The sequence below is a fragment of the Marmota monax genome, unplaced genomic scaffold (assembly GCF_021218885.2).
Source record: "Marmota monax isolate L192 unplaced genomic scaffold, Marmota_monax_Labrador192_F-V1.1 WCK01_AAM20220418_F8-fsc00243, whole genome shotgun sequence".
Taxonomy (NCBI): Eukaryota; Metazoa; Chordata; class Mammalia; order Rodentia; family Sciuridae; genus Marmota; species Marmota monax.
In genome coordinates this window covers 513,846-532,695 of record NW_026694604.1, presented here as the reverse complement: position 1 = coordinate 532,695, position 18,850 = coordinate 513,846, and the positions used below count along the sequence as shown (strand labels likewise).

At 38.6% G+C, this 18,850-nt stretch overlaps 2 protein-coding genes across 2 annotated transcripts in view; one reads left to right on the top strand and one right to left on the bottom strand.

Moving 5' to 3' along the window:
• Stx8 (syntaxin 8) overlaps positions 1-16,018 on the bottom strand; it is a 258,115-nt gene extending 242,097 nt beyond the window's left edge. The window contains exons 1-3 of the mRNA XM_046422179.2: positions 15,867-16,018; positions 10,941-11,040; positions 8,644-8,738 (exon numbers count right to left, since the gene is read on the bottom strand). Of these exons, the coding sequence (XP_046278135.1) occupies positions 8,644-8,738; positions 10,941-11,040; positions 15,867-15,883 (212 nt within the window). The 5' untranslated portion in view covers positions 15,884-16,018. The remainder of the gene's footprint in view (positions 1-8,643; positions 8,739-10,940; positions 11,041-15,866) is intronic.
• A 577-nt stretch (positions 16,019-16,595) lies between these two features.
• Positions 16,596-18,850, top strand: part of Cfap52 (cilia and flagella associated protein 52) — a 51,003-nt gene continuing 48,748 nt past the window's right edge. Inside the window, exon 1 of the mRNA XM_046422178.2 lies at positions 16,596-16,837. Within this exon, the coding sequence (XP_046278134.1) occupies positions 16,768-16,837 (70 nt within the window). The 5' untranslated portion in view covers positions 16,596-16,767. The remainder of the gene's footprint in view (positions 16,838-18,850) is intronic.

The window sequence follows — 18,850 nt, the reverse complement described above, 5'->3', positions numbered from 1 at the left end:
GTGTGGGGGAGTACTGGGGATTGAACCCAGGGGTGCTCTACCACTGAGCTATATCCCCAACCCTTTTTATTTTTTATTTTGAGACAGGATCTAAGACACTAAGTAGCCCAGGCTGGCCTCAAACCTGCAATCCTCCTTCCTCAGCCTCCAGAGTTGCTGGGATTAGAGGTAAACACCACTATGCCTGGTTGTGATCTTTCTTTTATTAGATTTGGAAGGCTGGTGATTCAAAACAGCACTGGCCACAAGTCCCTAGTCCTAGTAATTATAGTCAGACATTAGTGAAACGGATGCTTTGGATTTATAGACACTTTTCTTCTTAAAAAAGGCTAAAAAACATTGCATTCTGGCCTAAAAATTTCCGAGGAATTGACAGAATCAAGTAGTAGCATCATCATTGCCTGATGGAAAAATTATAGCCCAAGGAATCTATAAATCATCAACTGGCTGGTAAACAAACCCAGGCAGAAATTTCCCCAACAACCATTGTCTGAAAAATCACAAATTCCCCAAACCAATGTAGCTGAGCACTCAATGGCTTTAGATATTTTAAAAAGAATAATAATAATAAATGAATTCTCTTAACATTCCAGAATGCCACACTATCCTGGGTCAGATCAATACCATTACTTTGCCATTTCCTACTTGATGACAGTCACTAAGTACTCCATCTTGGAAACCATGAACTAGCAATTATAAAGAAACAGTGATCTTATAACCAGGCGGAGTGGCACATGCCAGTAATCCCAGTAACTCAGGAGCCTGAGGCAGGAGGATCACAAGTTCTAAGCCAGCCTGGGCAGCTCAGCGAGAGCTTGCCTCAAGATAAAAACCAAAAAGGGATAGAGATGTGGCTCAGTGGTACAGGACTCCTGGATTCAATCCCCAATACCTCAAAAACAATGACCTTAAATATTTTTATGTATTAATAAAAGGGCCAAATATCATCCTTTTGATCAATGCAATGTCAAGAATATCCATGTCTTTCAAATTAATGGCAAACTGTCAGTAAAGCAGAAGGCTTTTCTATCTAAAACAAGCTCCGCATAAATTAAAGAAGTAACAGAAGCCATGACAAGAATTAATAAGTCAAAATGAGAATTTTAAATTGTGTTAACTACTAACTATATTCTAATATTATTCAGCCTTGTCTTATATGCTATATTCAAGAAAATTTTGGAAAGGGCCAAGGACCCAGGAATTCTCTTAAATTCACTGTGGGAATGTACACAGGTTCAACCAACTGCCAAACTGCCTTCTATATAGCTAACAAAATTTAAAATTTAAAGGGCACTTTTTTTTTGCAGTTTTGGAGATTGAACCTAGGGGTGCTCTACCACTGAACTACATCCCCAGCCCTTTTGAATTTTTATGTTGAGACAGGGTCTTGCTAAGTTGCTAAGGTTGGCTTTGAACTTGTGATCCTCCTGCCTCAGTCTTCTGAGTTGCTGAGATTACAGGCATGCGCCACCGCACCCAGCAAAAAAAAAAAAAAAAAAGGATACATTCTTTTAACAGGAATTTTTCTTGCAGATACATTCAAACTCCATACCAGGACTTTGGAGAAAAGATGTTCACTACACTATCATTTATAATGGCTCAAAACTAGAAGTATCCTAAAATTTCACCAAAAAGGAACTAGTGCATCTATGCAAAGAAGATTTTGCAGACTAAAAAAAAAAAAAAAGGAATAGGAAAACTGCTTATGTACTGATAGTAATGGCAATTAACATTTTTGAGCACTTACAAGCATTCATACACATTATGTGATATGGAATAAGCTCCAAAATTCAGTATTAAACCAAGAAGGGGAGGCAAATAGCAGTAATAGCAACAAGGAGCTATATGGAGAATTGTATGCTCCCACTTTGTTAATAAAAAAAGATCAGATAAATATAGATGTTTGCACATACACCAAAAATTTCTGAAAATACAAATAACTCTAAGGAAGTAAAACTGACAATTCAGAGATAAAGGAGACTGAACATTGTTTTGTATTGTGTGACTCTGCTATGGGCTTATTAATAAAAACAAAAGTTTCAGAACCAACTATACAATATGATCCTTTCATCATCAAAAGAATTTTATATTTACACGTACATATTTCATGCCTAGAAAAGTCTGGGATAAGAAGTACTAACCATCAACATTGTTAACTATGAAGAATGAGATGTGGCAAGATATGGAAGCGGAAGAGAAAGGAGTCACTTCTAAAATGTATAGCTACAGATAGAAAGTACTTTGTGTAATAAAAGCAATTCAAGGTAATCTTTAATATTTAATAGTAGTTACAGAATTAAACTAATATTAAGCCAGATGCTGTGGTGCATACCTATAATCCCAGCTACCCAGGATGCTGAAGCAGGAGGATCACAAGTTCAAGGCCAGCCTGGGCAACTTAGAAAGTCCCTGCCTCAAAATAAAAATGAAAAGGGCTGGGGATGTAGTTCTGTGCTAGAGCACCCCTGGGATCAATCCCCAGGACTGCATGTATAAACAAACTAAAGTTTAGAATGAATCAACAATTAAAGAAGATCACTTTCAAAGGTATTAAATTTGTTAATTACTTTTGTAGGTTAGAGAGTGAAGAAGAGAATCACAGATATTTGATAAAGGAAGAGGCTTTTGAGATCCCCTAATTTAATTCATTTTTCTGACAGGAAATTAAGGCCCAGCATAGCTAAGCTGCTCTAATGGTTAATGGCAAAGCTGGGTTAGAGTCCAGCTCTTTCTGCCCTTGGTCAGGGCCTTCTGCACCACATCATGCTGAGCACCAAAATTCCAGAGGTTACAGCATCCTGGGGCTGCCAGCACTGCCACTTCTCTTTACCACCTCTTAGAAGCCTGAAAAAACAGTACTGGTACAAGTTGAGCACCCCTAATCCAAAAATTCAAAATCTGAGATGCTCCAAAATCTATAACTTTTTGAATACCTATATGAATGCCACAGGTGGAAAATTTGATCCTGGGAAATTCTGTTTCATGTACAAAATTTTTTAAAATATTGTTTGTATAAAATTACAATCAGCCTATATACATAAGGTGTATATGAAACAAATAAATTTTGTGCTTAGACTTACGTCACATGCCAGATATTTCATTATGCATATGTAAATATTCCACAATCTGAAAAAAATTCTAAATGCATGGGACGGATAAGGGACACTCAACCTGTAATACTAACTAGAATATTCCCAGAGACTCTGTAAATCTGGGAAAACTATCCCATTAGGAACACTCTGCTTCTTTTATGTTTTGTTTTAATATATTGAGAGAATAGGCCATAGGAGTTGGGGTGATGGGAGGTGGAAGACTAAATTAACAGACCATCTACACTAGACACTAAATAGAATGTTAATAAGAAATCAAAGAATTGGGTAATAATCTACACTGCATATATGTGGACATACCTATGACAGTTGGGTAGAGTAGGGGAATGGGGACAAGGGTGTGCCTAAGGAAATAAGGATAAGTAGAAAATAAGACATATAGTCAGTGGCTGGTGCTGAAGACCTCCTCTCCCACCAACTTGGTGAATAAACAAGGAAGAAATTCAAAGAATAGTCAAAGAAAAATAACTACATGGTACTTTGTCACTGGCTCACAGTTGATTTTCAATATAATTCTAGGCAATTCATGGAAATGTAAGCTGTAAAGGAAATTAGATCCTGATTTCACATTACCAATAGCTAATTCCAGTGTGCTTAGGCCCAGCTTCTGGGCTACAGCCTGGTCTGACCCACAGATGCAGTGGAGTGGACAGGTCTCTGGATCCCTGCCACACACCAACCCCCTTCAGCTCCTGAGTTTTCTTAAAACTTAGTGGAAGGGGCCAGGGTTGTGGCTCAGTGGTAGAGTGCTCGCCTAGCACGTGCAAGGCCCTGGGTTCGATCCTCAGTACCACTACATAAAAAATAAATAAATAAAATAAAAAGGTATAAAAAATTTAAAAAAAAAAAGACTGCAACTTAAAAAAAAAAAAAAAAAAGCCTTAGAGAAAGAATTAAGAATTTAAGAATTAAGAATTTAGGTAAGTCTTGGAGCTGGGGCTGTAGCTCAGTGGTAGAGTGCTCACCTAGCACGTGCGAGGCACTAGGTTCAATCCTCAGCGCCACATACAAATAAATAAAAGTAAAGGTATTGTGTTCACCTGAGAGAGAGAGAGAGAGAGATGAATGAATTTAGATAAGTCTTACTTTGTAGATGAATTGCCCTAGAGAAGGAAGAAGGGTGAACATAATTACTTCTCCATACCATAATGGAAGAGGTTGCAAGGAGACAGTTTAAGGTTTGTGAGACCAGAAGACTTTAATGGCTCACTTTCTTTTTTAAATTCAACCAACTTCACTAAATACCTATTATGTACCAAGCCAAGTCCTTACCTTCCTCAAAGAACTGATCACATTTTGCAAGAACTAATTTAATACCATCATCATTTGTGTGCTGTAATAAAACCAACTTACCTAATTATAAATTCAACAAAGGAAGGTCTAGATGCAAATTCTCAATGGCAGCAATAATCTTTACAATAATTATATAATAATAAATAGAGGTAATCCTCAAGAAGGACTTACTATATGTAAAGCACCTCTAGGCCTATACTCAAACCCTCACAACAATCCTACAAACGACATAAATTTTTACCTTCCCTATCTCATAAGGAAGATACTTTCTCCAACTTTCATAGCAACTTTGTAAAGTAAGATTACTCTACTTTATTGATAATGCAACTAAGACTCAGAAAGACTGAACTGCTGTGTGGTCTCAGGTAAGTGGTCGTTAGTCTGAGTTCTAATTCCAAAGCCAGTGTTGTTCCCACTACACCTATTTCAGATTCGTGGGCCAGTAATATTTCCAGACAAATCAGAGATAGGGGAAGTACTAATTTAGAATTACCAATTGTACATTTTGCCCCCCCCCCAAAAAAATCAAATAAAAACTAGAAAAAACCAAGTAACTAACTATAGGCCAGAAAATTTCTACATATATACACACTATCTCCTCCTTATTTGTCTGAAGATCCCAGGTAGCTGTGAAAACTTGTCCCAGACAGTATTTAAGAACCTTGCCTCCCTATAGCCACCAGGGATACTTCTAGAATTGAGGCAGCTAGCCTCTCCATGCCTACAATCATTCACATTCATTACATAGTGATGGCCACTTTCTATCTACCTATCCTTTTCCCTAAAATATAGAGAAAAGTTATTTATAGGTTTTTTAAAAAATTATTTCCCCAGGCCTTCTCCTAAGGCACCAAAATACTTTCTGATATTGAAACACTTTGTAAAGAGATTATTTTTATTCTTTTTAAAGAGGCAAAAAGGTGGTGTCTTTGAAAAACTAACAAAAGGACAAGCTTCATGTCAAGCAAGTTCTAAGGATATTTTAGGTATACCTAAAATTCCACATGTAGCCTCCCGCAGCATGCACCTTCTCTCAACGGTGAGGCCATTATAATCCCCATCTCAAAGCAGCACTGTGACTAGAAGGCAATATTTTCCAGCAATTTTAAACTCTCTGGCTGCAGGATTTGGGCTTATTAGTGGTAAACTAACAGATTCAAAAGCATAGAACTTTTATTTTAATTTCACATTCATTCTTCCTAGGAGAAAAATACTTCTTTGGGAAAGAGCATAACATGTCATGCCTAAACTCCATGAACTGTTTTGAAAGCATTTTCATAGGACTTATCTTTCTAGCAATTCCTAGTATTCTCTATAAAACTCCATAATGCAGAAAGTCATTAATTTATTAAGCAAAGTACCATAAACTCTTAACTACCCAACACAATAAAAAAAAAAGAAATGTGGTATTCAAATATTCACATTTACACAGTCACCCAACCTTAATTGGGCCCCCAAAAAGGGATTAAAAAGTCACTCTATTGGTGATTTATAGCCAAAAATTTTTCCAGGAATTACAACACCATAAAGTATATACCTAATAAACCACAGTGAACACTGCTTAATCTTTCTGATGATTAACAAGATTCTTGAGAGTTTGCATTATAAAAATGATTTGTCTTGGCACTACAGCAACATGCCAATTAATAGAGAATTCTAGTTGAATACATGCCAGGTGACAGTTAACTGTATTATTTCTACTAAAGTAGAATTCAGCTTTAAATGACTTATTTTGGGACCAGACAGCCTTGTGTTTAAATCTGGCTCTTCTATTTCCCAGCTGTGGAGGGAATTATTAAAAGTTCTCAAAGATACTTCCCCACAGTGTAAAAACTCCTCTGTGAGAATGCTACTTTTCCTTTCCAACTGTATCAGTGATTGAAGGGGCAAAGTTTGACCCAACTCATTACCCTTTTTGTAAAGAAGAGAAGGACTCACCCAAACACAATAATATAAGGCTATTAGGAATGACAAATTGCTATCTGATATATCTTAAATCTGGAGGATAACTGCCATAATATTTAAAATATTTAAGAAGCAGGTAAGCAAATGGAAAGACTGGGGAGCAGAAGGAGAATTAAAAAGTTGCTGTCATAATACAGAAGCTACCTCCTTTCCCTTATACCAAAAGAGAAATGGGCTCCCTGAAAAGACAGAGGTTTAGGAGCGCCCCCATGCGGTGGGTTATCTGCATGCCATCCCTACGAGGCTGGCTAGTTACAATAGAGAATTATTTTTTAAAAAATAGAATTCTTAAGAAAGCTATTATGGGACTGGGGATGTGGCTCAAGCGGTAGCGAGCTCGCCTGGCATGCCTGCGGCCCGGGTTCGATCCTTAGCACCACATAAAAACAAAGATGTTGTGTCCGCCGAAAACTGAAAAATAAATATTGAAATTCTCTCTCTCTCTCTCTCTCTCTCTCTCTCTCTCTCTCTCTCTCTCTCTCTCTCTCTCTTTCTTTAAAAAAAAAAAAAATCTTAAAAAAAAAAGAAAGCTATTATATTTCAGATGAGCTATTTATTTCTCCCAGGAAACTCTGGCTTATTCACGTTAAAGTCCCTAAATATTTTTGTAATGTTTAAACAGCTCTGTTCAGTGCTTTTAAAGCTCAGTTCTTAATTCAATAATTAGGAGGTAATTCTGAGATTACCACAAAAGTAAAAATCCAAGAGATTTCAGCAGATGGTCAGACTATAAGTATTTAGGAGAACAAAGTCAACTGTTACTGTGGCATGCTTACTACTCTCTAATTAATAGCTAGCAGACATTATTAATAGGAAAAAGTAAGATTTCTTAATTTATATACTTCTCTTGCCCTGTAGATTTAGCATATAAATAAGAACACTAACCACTTATCTTAATGTTGGCTAACAAATACTAAGTACTAAGTACTAAATATTATACTATATACTAAATACAAATACTAAGTACTAATATTATACCATGAAACAATATTTAGTTACCTTTCTCATGTATGTGCTTTTGATAACACTAAAATGAGTTTGCACAACTTGACCCCATGTGCAGACTTCCCGGTATTTAGTAAAGGAAATCTCTCTGCCTGTCTGAAACTAATTGAGGTCTACATATTTAGACTTGTTGATTTGGGTAAAGTAAAAGCTCCTGGTATAATAGACTAACTGGGCAGTAACAAATGATACCAGATGGAGGGTAAATTACAAACTCAGTATCAGAATATTTCAATTATGTGAAAAAGAAAGTCCCAACTGTTGACTGAAATCAAACTTTTATTTGAAACCTTAGTGGATTAATAATTGCATACCTGGAAAACCATGCAACTAATCTAAATCAACCATCCTGGTAATATAAAATGAGTTACACTTGAGAGAATATTTTTTTAAAACACCTTCAATTGCTTTACCTAAAAAGCTATATTTCTACATTTCCCCATATTGAATTTGACACATTCAAAGTCAATACTAAACGTTGGGTTGCTAGTATAAATTACTCACAATTTAGAGAAATGAAAGAAGACCATTTGATGTTAGTTTCCATACCAATATAAACTTGGGTTTAAAGGGTTCATTTAGGTAACAGGTCCCTATATTTTTTCTACACAGATCAGATTCTGAATTTCTAAAAAAGGTTTTCACACTTGACAGTTGGGAGATTAAGATGATGGCCCAACTTGCTTTAAAGCAAGTTCCCATAACTCTCTGCCCCCAAAACTCCCAAACTGGGGGCAGTATCTGTGCCCCTGGAAAAATAATATTGCAAACAAGTCACATCTCAATAATCCATATGAACAGTTAAAAATAAAAAAGATGTATGTTCTCTACTGGTACTGGCCTCTCCAGAAAGAAATGAATCATTACAAAATCTGGAAATCCTAGAAACAGAATCACAGCTTAGGACTGTCATGGACATTTTGCTGTTGGAGCAGGGGCTGGCCATCCTCAAAGCAGTGGACAGAGAGTAATGCAGGGCTCTGTAAATATAACACTGATGGAAAGCATTAGCTTCCTGCCCTATAAAGGTCACACCCAAACAAGTTAATTCTTTTACTTTGGCAGGTCTTGCCTTGCCAGCATATTTACTGTAAAACATGTAAAAGATACTTAAAGCAAAAATCAAGATTTTAGGCAACAGTGTGAAAATCAGGTCCTCCTCAAGCTGTGGAAAAATCTGGGTAGCCCAGACCCAGATTTCTTCCTTTCTTAAAATAAGACTGCTTTTCCTCCCACTCTAGAAAAGAGGTGGAAATGTTTACATGGATACATCTGATGTGTTGACACAGCTCTGAGCAATAAGTCCTTCAAAAGGGCGATCTTTTCCTTCAGATTCTGCAACAAAGTTCTGATTGTCACCGTAAGCTGAAAAGAAAAGAACACATCCTAAGTATTCTAGTCCAGAGGTGTAGAATCTACTAATTTAAATCATGTAAACTTGGATTTTTTTTACAGATTATGTATCAATAAAGGAAGGGCTAGAAGAGATCTTTAGCCTCCCAGTGACAAACTCAGGATTCTGAGGAGTCTCAAAGTTCACCTTGTCTAGCTACCTCACCTGAGGTTCTTATCAGCCCTACAGCCTGCCCCAGTGACTACGGGGTCATACCTAAACGTGGACATTGACTAGAAACCATCAGTTTGCCCTCACGCTCAGCTGAATTCTGTCCCCTGAGCTTCTACCCATTAATCTTATTGATCTACCCTGGAGCCATGCAGGAAACTGTGTTCCCAAATGTTTTCATTCAACAGCAAACATCCAACAGTTCCCTCAACCATGCTTCAAATGACATGGCATCAAGTCCACTACCATACTGACCAGTCTGTGAACACACTGGTATATTTTCAAACCATTTGAACAGTTTACAGCAATGTGTTCTTTTCATACTAAAGGAATGATAACCACACATGACTCTTTTTCCAGGACTATGTGAATTTTCTCCAATCACTCTAAAAACTCAGAGGAAATTTTGTTTTGACTCTAAAGCATTAAATTGAAAGATGAAGCAGAGGTGGGAAGAGAGCTCTCTGGAGTTTGGAAAGGTGAAAAACAAAGCTGCTCATTTAAATGAAAACAAATTCAACCATGGATGAAATCAGAGATGAGTTTAAAAGGCAGAATACCACAGGTTTCATTCACTACCTTGTTAAAGTAGGAATTACCCAAATTAGGGGAAAGCCAGTGCCCCTTTATTAGAATAGCAAGGACATAGTAGGAGGCTGGCTAAGGGATACACATCAAGCAATCCTCCAAGGTATCAGCAGCCAAGGAAAGGTGTAACCTTATTCTAAAACCTCTGGAAGCCAAGGAAGAACCACCCACAATACTTATCAGGGAATGCCAAGGAATGAAGGGTTCTCATTTAAATAGTAAAGAGGGCTGGGGTTGTGGCTCAGAGGTAGAGCGCTCGTCTTGCATGTGTGAGACCCTGGGTTCGATCCTCAGCACCACATAAAAATAAATAACTGAAATAAAGGTATTGTGTCCAACTACAACTAAAAATTAAATATTAAAAATAAAGAGTAAAGAGCAACACAAAAAAAAGCACAAAAAACTGAGCACAATGGCTTGCACCTGAGGGAGGCTGAGGCCAAAGGATCACTTGACCCAGGAGTTTGAGACAAGCCTGCACAACATAGCAAGACCTTGTCTCAAAACATATGCACACACCCACACAACAAACACAACCATATCTCTGAAGACTCTACAGAATTAAAGATTAAAAGCATTCAAGAGATGAAAGAGTATATAGCCATATGTCTCTAAACTGGGTACAGTGGCACATGCCTATCCCAGCATCTTGGGAGGCTGAGTAGGAGGATCATGAGTTCAAAGCCAGCCTCAACAACTTATCGAGGCACTAAGCAACTTAGGGAGACCTCGTCTCTAAATAAAATACAAAAAAGGGCTGGAGATATGACTCAGTGGTTGAGTGTCCCTAAGTTCAATCCCCAGTACCAAAAAATAAAAATTTTTTAAAAAATTCCATTAACAATACCAACAAAATCTAAAAAATATACAACTCAGTGCCTGTCATATAAATAAAGGAAACATTATTGTAAAAATGTAAATCTTCCTCAGTTTAATCTATAAACATGTTACATATCTATTCAAAATCCCATGGAATTATTTTATTGGAAAGTAATTGAGAAAAAGCACAAAAATTTTTTAAATGATGTGTCACAAAATTACTTTGAGAGAAGGAGAAATGAAGGAGAATAAGAAAAGTCATGACTATGTGTAATAAAGGATATGAAGTCATTATTAAAAAAAAAAAAACCCTGAGTATGATGCTGGCAGTTACCACTGCATCAATAGTACAAAGAACAGAAGGCCCAGGAACACTGCAGGTGTGTAAAAGTTCAGTGAGAGAAATAAGAAATATTTCATATTTTGGAGAAGATTCATAATTTAGCAGGTGAAGAAAAAAGTCTGCAACATAGTAAAACAAATTTCAAAGATTTACACACACACACACACACACACACACACACCACCTTCAGGAAGGTTTTCAGGCATCAAAGCTCAAACAAATCACTTTAATACTAATTCCCTCCTGGTGTTACCTTGGATGTCTTTTCACCTCTTCTTTCATACTGATTTCGTTGTTGAATTTTCTCAGCAATTTCTTGGGCAATTTGGCAGGTAGAATCGTATGTGGAGAACCTGTATTGAAGTCATACAAAAAGAAAAATGCTTAAGGTTCTTTAAAAGAAACTTCTACAATGTCCAAGTTGAGTTTTTAATTCTACTCACAAGTTCAAACAGGAAGGGAAGATAATAAACAGGACCTGTATTCAATGGTACTTACAATGCACCAGGAATCATTCTGAATGCTTCATTTGTAAAAACTCACTCAATTCACACAATCACATTGGGTACCCGCATTGCATACAATTACCACATCCATCTACACACAAGAAAAAGGCACAAAGAGGTAGAAGGACTTGCTCACGTGGGAATGAGAGCTGCAAACCAAGATTCTCTGGTTCCAGAGGCTCAGCTCTTAAATCAGCTCATTCTTCAGATGATTGAGCATTTGAAGACATTCATTTGTAAAACACAATAAACATTTCTAGTATATCCTGTGCTGTACTAAGCACTGTTCCACGCACTATGAATGAACAGTAGAGCTGAGAACAAAATCCCTGCTTTCAAGGCATGTACAGTCCAGAGAGGGAGAATGGTAAAAATACATGCATACATACATACATATGCACATAGTATGTCAGATGTTGACATGTGCTAAGAAGAAAAAGAAAGCAGAATGAAGGGACACACAGATGGTCAGGTGCCACTTTAGACCAGGTGACCCTAGGCAAGGTGAGAAGCCAGCCATGGTGATCTGCTTGAGGAAGAGCTCCACTGTCCAGGAACAGCAGGTACTATATATCCTGCAACAACACTCTGGTAACATGGGACACGTGTCCACTTGACATCTCAGCCTGCCAGAATTCTCTCAAAACATTTACTGACCTACCTGCTATTTGACAGTGTTGGGATTCACAGTGAACTCCCAATAGCCCCTGGTTTTCTCCCTCTATTATAGTACTTCTACTTTCTGTTTTGCAAAAAATAAGCATACATATACATTTCATTTTCCCTACTTCACTTTCTGTTTCTAAAAGCGGATTGTGGTGTACTTATATGACAAATGTTATTTTCCAGTACTGGCCATTACAAAATATTGAAGACTCCTATTGACTCTCACGTCACAATTTTTGCTTAAGAATCAGTTTATTTCTTAAAAATCCCCCAACTCCCACATATCACCTTACATGGCAGGAACCTGATAAGTAATTTTTTTGAATGAAGAAAGATGCTCCAATTGCTTCCCTTAAGAGTCTTACCATGGTAATTATAGTAATAGCTAACAGCTAAGTACCTGATCAGAGCCAGGTCATATGCTGAGAACTTTATGTTATCAATTTCATAAGGATCCTAGGAGGCAGGATCCTCAGTCACTAATCCTAAAGTATCATCATTCATATATATATTCATATATGTAACTTATATGTATTAAGATGTATATGTGTATGAAAAAAGAGCAAGTAATATAAGATAACATATAATTAATAGGGAAAATTGGGTCCTGGTCTCAGCTTTGCCACATTTTACCTGGTTTCTTCCATATTACCATCTATGACAAGAGGAGCTTAGATCTGGTTCTGTGGTCCCAGACCAAACATGTCAAACTCCATAACAAAATCCTGCCAAATGTAAGATTTAAATGAAGCACTTCAGGAGCTGGAAGATGGGAGAAATTACTGTTGACTGAAGCACTCAGACAGGCTGGGCCACAGGTGGACACAATGGGCTGACTTCAAGGTTAATGCAGGCCTCTTGTTCAGACAGGAGTGAAGAACACATTCTAGACATGGTAAAAAGGACATGGAGCAAGCAAACATCAAAGGAAGAAAACACGTACATTTGGCCAAGTAGTGGCCCTAGGAGAGTACAATATAAAACAGTAGAGATAAGAAATTAAGTTTCTGCAGAACTGGAACACCAATCTTATAAGTTTTGACTTACAAGGGGATTTTAGATCCATAGGGGACACTTTTACACATAAAGAGAGGCCTTAAAGATATGTGAAATGTTGAAGGTCACAAAGGTAGGACAAACTCCCAGGTGTCTTGCCCTCAATCCTCATGTTCTCAAGTTAGCCCCCCAAAAGCAGTGGTTCCTGAAACTTTGCTACACATTGGAATCACTGGGAAATCTTCAAAAAACAAGCAAGCAAATCAACAAAAAATAATGTCTAGATCCCACCCCATCCACAAGCACTGATTAAATTAGTATGGGGTTTGACCTGGACATGGGGAGTGCTGAAAAGCTCCCCAGGTGATTTCAATGTATAGCAAAGTTTGAGAGCCACTGGACTCTAGAGAGATAATAGGCAAGCTCATCATGGTATCAAGCACACTAGTGCCTCAAGTACTGGTTTAGGAAAATTAATCTGAATTCCATTTATATAAATAGTAATGTAAGAACATGAGAGTACTGACAGGTGACCAGTATATTTCTTGGGTTATTCAATTCTATATCCCATTACCAATATGTACAATCTGCAGGGTATTGAGCTACATAGGGCTGGACTACAGCAGAAATAGTCCGGGGGAGTGGAGGTGGAGGGGAGGCAAATACATTAAAAAAAGAAAAACAATGGAGACTGTTATGAGGAGTGAATGTAAAAAAGTAAATGATTAGTTCTCAGGCCTAAGTGAATAAGAGGAAGGTGATACCACAACATAGGCTAAGAAACTGAAAACGGAAGCATAAAAGAAATTTCCAGACTATGAATCAGTCCTCATTTTTATCAAACACTGAATATACAGTTAAATTAATATACTTATGAGAGTTACTTTAAAATATATCTAGAAAAGAAAAAGTGATGTGGAGGCTAGAGATCAAACAAGGACAGAATATTGATAATTATAGTAATCTGATGATGAGTATGAAGGGGTCCATTACAATATTCTATTTCATGTATCTTTTACCTTCCATGACGATTTTAAAAACACAAACAAAAAAATCCACAGCATACTATCAATATTAAAAAAGTCCAACCCCAGAATATAAAACTATTAAGGTTAAATAATTTTTCCATAAATAGTGTGTCATCAACAAATAAGCTGCTCTAACAATAAGACTAAAAGCTTCAGCAAGAACCTGTTCAGAGACAGTAATCATTTGCTACTTATATTACAGAGCTTATCACTTGCTTTGATAGGGCATTAAAATAGTACGGGCTATGTTCCATTTCTAAATATTAGAACACAACTCAGGAGAAAGGAAGTCATCAATGGTCAATGACATTCAGTAGAACAAAGGTTATAGTAGGATCTGGTTTTCTGGGGTGGAGGCAAGGGCCTCCTTATCTCCGAGTTCTAAAAGTTGGCTCCACTAGATGGAAAGCAATCTAGCAAGATAGATCAAGGGCCTTAAAAATATTTGTATCTTGAACCCAATGCTTCTACTTCTGTAAAGGGAACCCAAAGAAAAGAGATGAAAAAAAAGGGGGGGGGGGATAGATTTGCAATAGCAAACTACAACAAACAAGACCAAAAACCTAAAATAAATAATGATCATTCATATCATTGATATGCACCATAAAAATCATATTTTCAGACCCTGCACTGATGGTGCATGCCTATAATCCCAGACAAGAAGCAGGCTGTGGCAGGAGGATCACAAGGTCAAGGCCAGCTTAGACAACTTACAAAAAAGCTTGGTGATGGTGCTGGGGCTGTAGCTCAATGGCAGAGTACTGCCTAGCATGTGTGAGGCACTGGGTAAAATAAACAAATAAAGGCATGCTATCTACTACTACTACAAAAAATTTTTTTTTAAAATATTTGGTGACATGGAGGAATTTCCTTGTTTTGTAAAGCATATGTTTGTGTGTGTGTGTGTGTGTGTGTACAAAGGTTAGAGTAATAAATTCAATGTAATATATCAATGACAGCTATTTTCACATAATAGAGCTTAAAACTCCATTAATTTTCTTCTCTGCAAATATTTAATAATCTCCAAATTTTCTACCAGAGGTATACACAATTGTTAAAATTAGGTGGAAAAGGTAGAGTTCAATTCAGCAATTGATCTAGATAATCTACATTCCAGGTAACTCCGACTTTGACTTTGGAATCCATTCTCCTGCTACACACACTGCGTGAATCTTAATAATAATACATATGAGAATCACCAACATAAGATACACTCCAACAAGAACTTTAAAGAGCTACAATGTTATAAATTACCAAAGAGAAAGATCAAGTCTGTTAAGTTTATCAATTTGTTTCTTGGGATCACAACTTGTATCTTTCATCCTTCAGTCCTCAGGACTGAGTGGCTGAAAAAAAAAATTATCCTTATTAGCTGTTGTTTTTCTGCAGAAGTAGCTGCTGACGGAAGTCCTCATGACACGAGGGACAGGGTAAAATGCCTTATCACAAGTGCATCATTTCCCTCGCAGATTCCTACAAGTTTTTGAAGGGCCCACAAGATCTACCTCTGGCTAGTTACTAGCTAGCTGGTGACCATGGATTATAGACTTTGGTTTCTCCACTAGAGAGTTCAGCGCATGGGCTGACATTCCACAAAAAAAGAAAAAAAAAAAAAAAAGATTATTGCTATCTCACTTTTGGAGGAGTCCAAAGAAGTCTGCGCCAGTCAGCCCCACGACCTGGATGGGCGGGAAATCCCTGCGGCGAGATGCTGCCCAGAAGGGCTGGAGAAATACACTAAGATTCGGCTCAAGTCCTCAGCATCCCAGAAGTCTACCCCGTATCCTTCCAGGGCCACCCAGGTAAGGACGAAGGGTGGCGGGATGCAGCTAAGTCCCCCTCAGAAGGGGAAGGGTCCTCCTCGCTGCTACTCTTCACCCGGACAGGCCTCCCAGCCTCAATGCTGAACAACTGCCTCGCTCGCTGGAAGCCGGGTCTCCTCCCAGGTCCCTCAGAGCACTGCCGCCCTCACCCGGGGCTCACCAGGGGTCCGGTGCCATCGTGACGCCTCCGCTCGCAGCTCGGACACTTCCTGCTCGCAGCAGCTGACTACGGCGGCTCGTAGGGCTCACTCTCCGCGGTTCCGCCGGTGCGCGACCGCCTGGAGCTTGCAAAGTGAATTCGTCCACTAGCACTTCAGACTAGAAGCGGGGGGGAGGGGGAGAAGAAGAGCACTCCCTGTGAGGACAGTAGGTTGGAGCAATGTTTTTTCCACTAAAAGACACGAACTACTTGACGCAATTAAAATTGTTGTTCCGAATCTAAGCATTTCCCCCTCCAGAAGGTGAAAGTGCTTCAAGCCTGCTGTTCCTGAAGTTTTTATCCTGCTTTCAAAACAAAACAAAACTGGATCGTGGCGATAGAGGTACACTGTATATATTTACTAAAACCCACGTTAGGTGAATTTTATGATATGTAAGTTTTACCTTCAAATAAACTTTCACGAAATCTTAAAGAATTGTTTTAACTTGCTTCAAACTAGGAGCCCAATGCAGTATCAATTGCGTACTATTTTATAGCATAAGTCTACTCATCAGATGCAAAAATACTCTATATTTAAGTATTTTTTAAATGCCATTAGGTGCTTAATTATATAGTTATCCAAAAGATCACAGGCTTTTTTTTACAAGGAAATGGGGGGAATTCGTTCCGCGCAGTTAGTGCTCACCCCAGCTCCCAGCTCCCAAATTTCCAGAGAATAGAAAGAAAAAGGAAGCCCTCCGTATATTTGCAAGATTGCAAATAAAACTCAGAATTCTGACTCTTTTTTGAGTTTTCTGCGCCGGCGTGGACCTGGCGCGCATGCGCACATCCGTTACCATAACGACCAGGAGACGCTGTACCAGCTGGGGCTGAAAAAACACTGAGCGCGGATTTCTCAGTGATGAACGAGGAAATTTCGCCCGAGGCCGAGGTGGGAGAGCTGGAGCTTGATGCTGTCATCGGCTTCAATGGTGAGACTTGGAGCATCCACGGGCTAAGCGGGTTAGGAATCCCGAGGTCGTGCAGTGCCAACCGGGGTGGCGAGACCCTGGGCGGCACCTGAAAGGCAGTCGGGACAGTAGCAAGCTCGCGGGAACCAGCAGCTTCGCTGGCCCAAGGATTTTGGAGAGTCAGTTCCTCGTCCCGAGCCTCAGAGAATGGGATGTTTTTTTTAACTGCTCAGATAAGCTCCAGCACCTAAAAGGGACCAAATGTGTCCTCACTGGACCCCGATGAATGAGTCGGTGAGGGGATTCTCAAGGGTGAAGATTTCAAACCAAAATAGAAGGTGAATGGGACGCCAGGGGGAGTGAGAGGAAAGATGTTTTTGATCAGGGGAGAAGCCTGGCCACTGGTCTTAAATCTTATTTGTGACTGCTTCTTCTTGTGCACTTAATTAAAGAGGTGTAATCCCAGCGGCACGAGAAGGCTGAGACAAGAGGATGGCAACTTCAAGGCCACCCTATACAACTTAGTAAGACCTTGTCTCAAAATAAATAATAAAAAGGGCTGGAGATGGTTCAGTGGTTGAGCACCCCTGGGTGCAATCCCCAGTACACTCTCCCCTCCCACCAAGAGGAAAGATGCTGTGTGTTTTTTATTTGTGTTGTTGTGGTTTGTCTGGGGGATGGGAAAAACCATTGAATTTTAGAAAAAGCAAACTTTTTAAAAAGTGTTGCGATGCCTGAAAATTTTAAAATTATTATCATGTAGATGCAGAATAATCGCTGGCAAGTTTTAAGCATATTCTAGGACATACCCTTTGAGTGTTTTACTTTAACAGTCTCTGACAGAAAGCAACACTTCATACATCTGAGATGTTGACCATCTTTAGAACTTGGAACTGGTTATGAGATCACTGGTGTAGGGATCAAGTGGCCTCCCATGAGTTGCAAAGGCTCCCTGGTGAGCCGCATACAGCCACACAGAGCTAAGCAACTGAATTCAAGCTATTTGGTAGAACTCTAGGAGCAGATACATGGTAAGTTTCATCCCCAGTCTTCCATGGTAGCTACTAATTATCTTAGTATTTCAGAATGGTCAAGTTAATGGAATTGTTTCATCTTGTTGGTTTTTGTGATCATTTATATTTTTTCATATAGTCGATCACACTTTTATTTAGAATCATAATATGCCACATAGTACACTATGGGCTGAGAATAGAGATAAATCCATAGTCATGATTAAGAAGAAGAGTTTAGAAAACTGGAAAAATATATGAAATATGAAACGCAAAGAAAAAAAATCAGTCATCATACATTTCCCAAAGAAGAAAAAGTGTAGAGTATGGGGCCTGTTTGAGAACTGGCAATAGCTTCAGTATCAGGGACTGGCAGGATCACCCAGGAAAGAGAACCTGGGGTTAGATGCCAGAGGGCTTAAATGCCAGATAATTAAGTTTAGATGTCACACAGATGCAAATCTGTAGCAAACTAAGACCACTTTTATCATGAACTAGAACTCATGGTAGTGGTACCTTGTTAAACTTGAAATTGAACTTGAGGGCTGGGGTTGTGGCTCAGCAGTAGAGTGCTCACCTAGCACATGTGAGGCCCTGGGCTCAATCCTTAGCACCGCATAAAAATAAACAAATAAAATAAATGTATTGTGTCCAACTACAACTAAAAAAATAAATATTAAAAAAAATTGAACTTGGAAAAAAAAGAAAAAATTGAACTTGAAGGTGAAAATATGTAATTGTACTTGACTCTTTTAGGTATAATATTTTGACAAGAATTTTTTCACATAAGCTGTTTTGGTTTGGGTATAAGATGTCCCCTGAAAGCTCTTATGTTAATGCAGGAATGTTCAGAGGTGACATGATTGGATAAAGAGAGCTATAACCTAATCAGTCCATCTTATACTGGATGGTAAACTGCTAGGCAGGTGGGACATGGCTAGAGGAGATAGGTCACTGAGGGGCTGCCTTGGAAGGGTGCATCTTCCTGTGGCTCCATCCCTCTCTCTGCTTCCTGGCCAGCCAT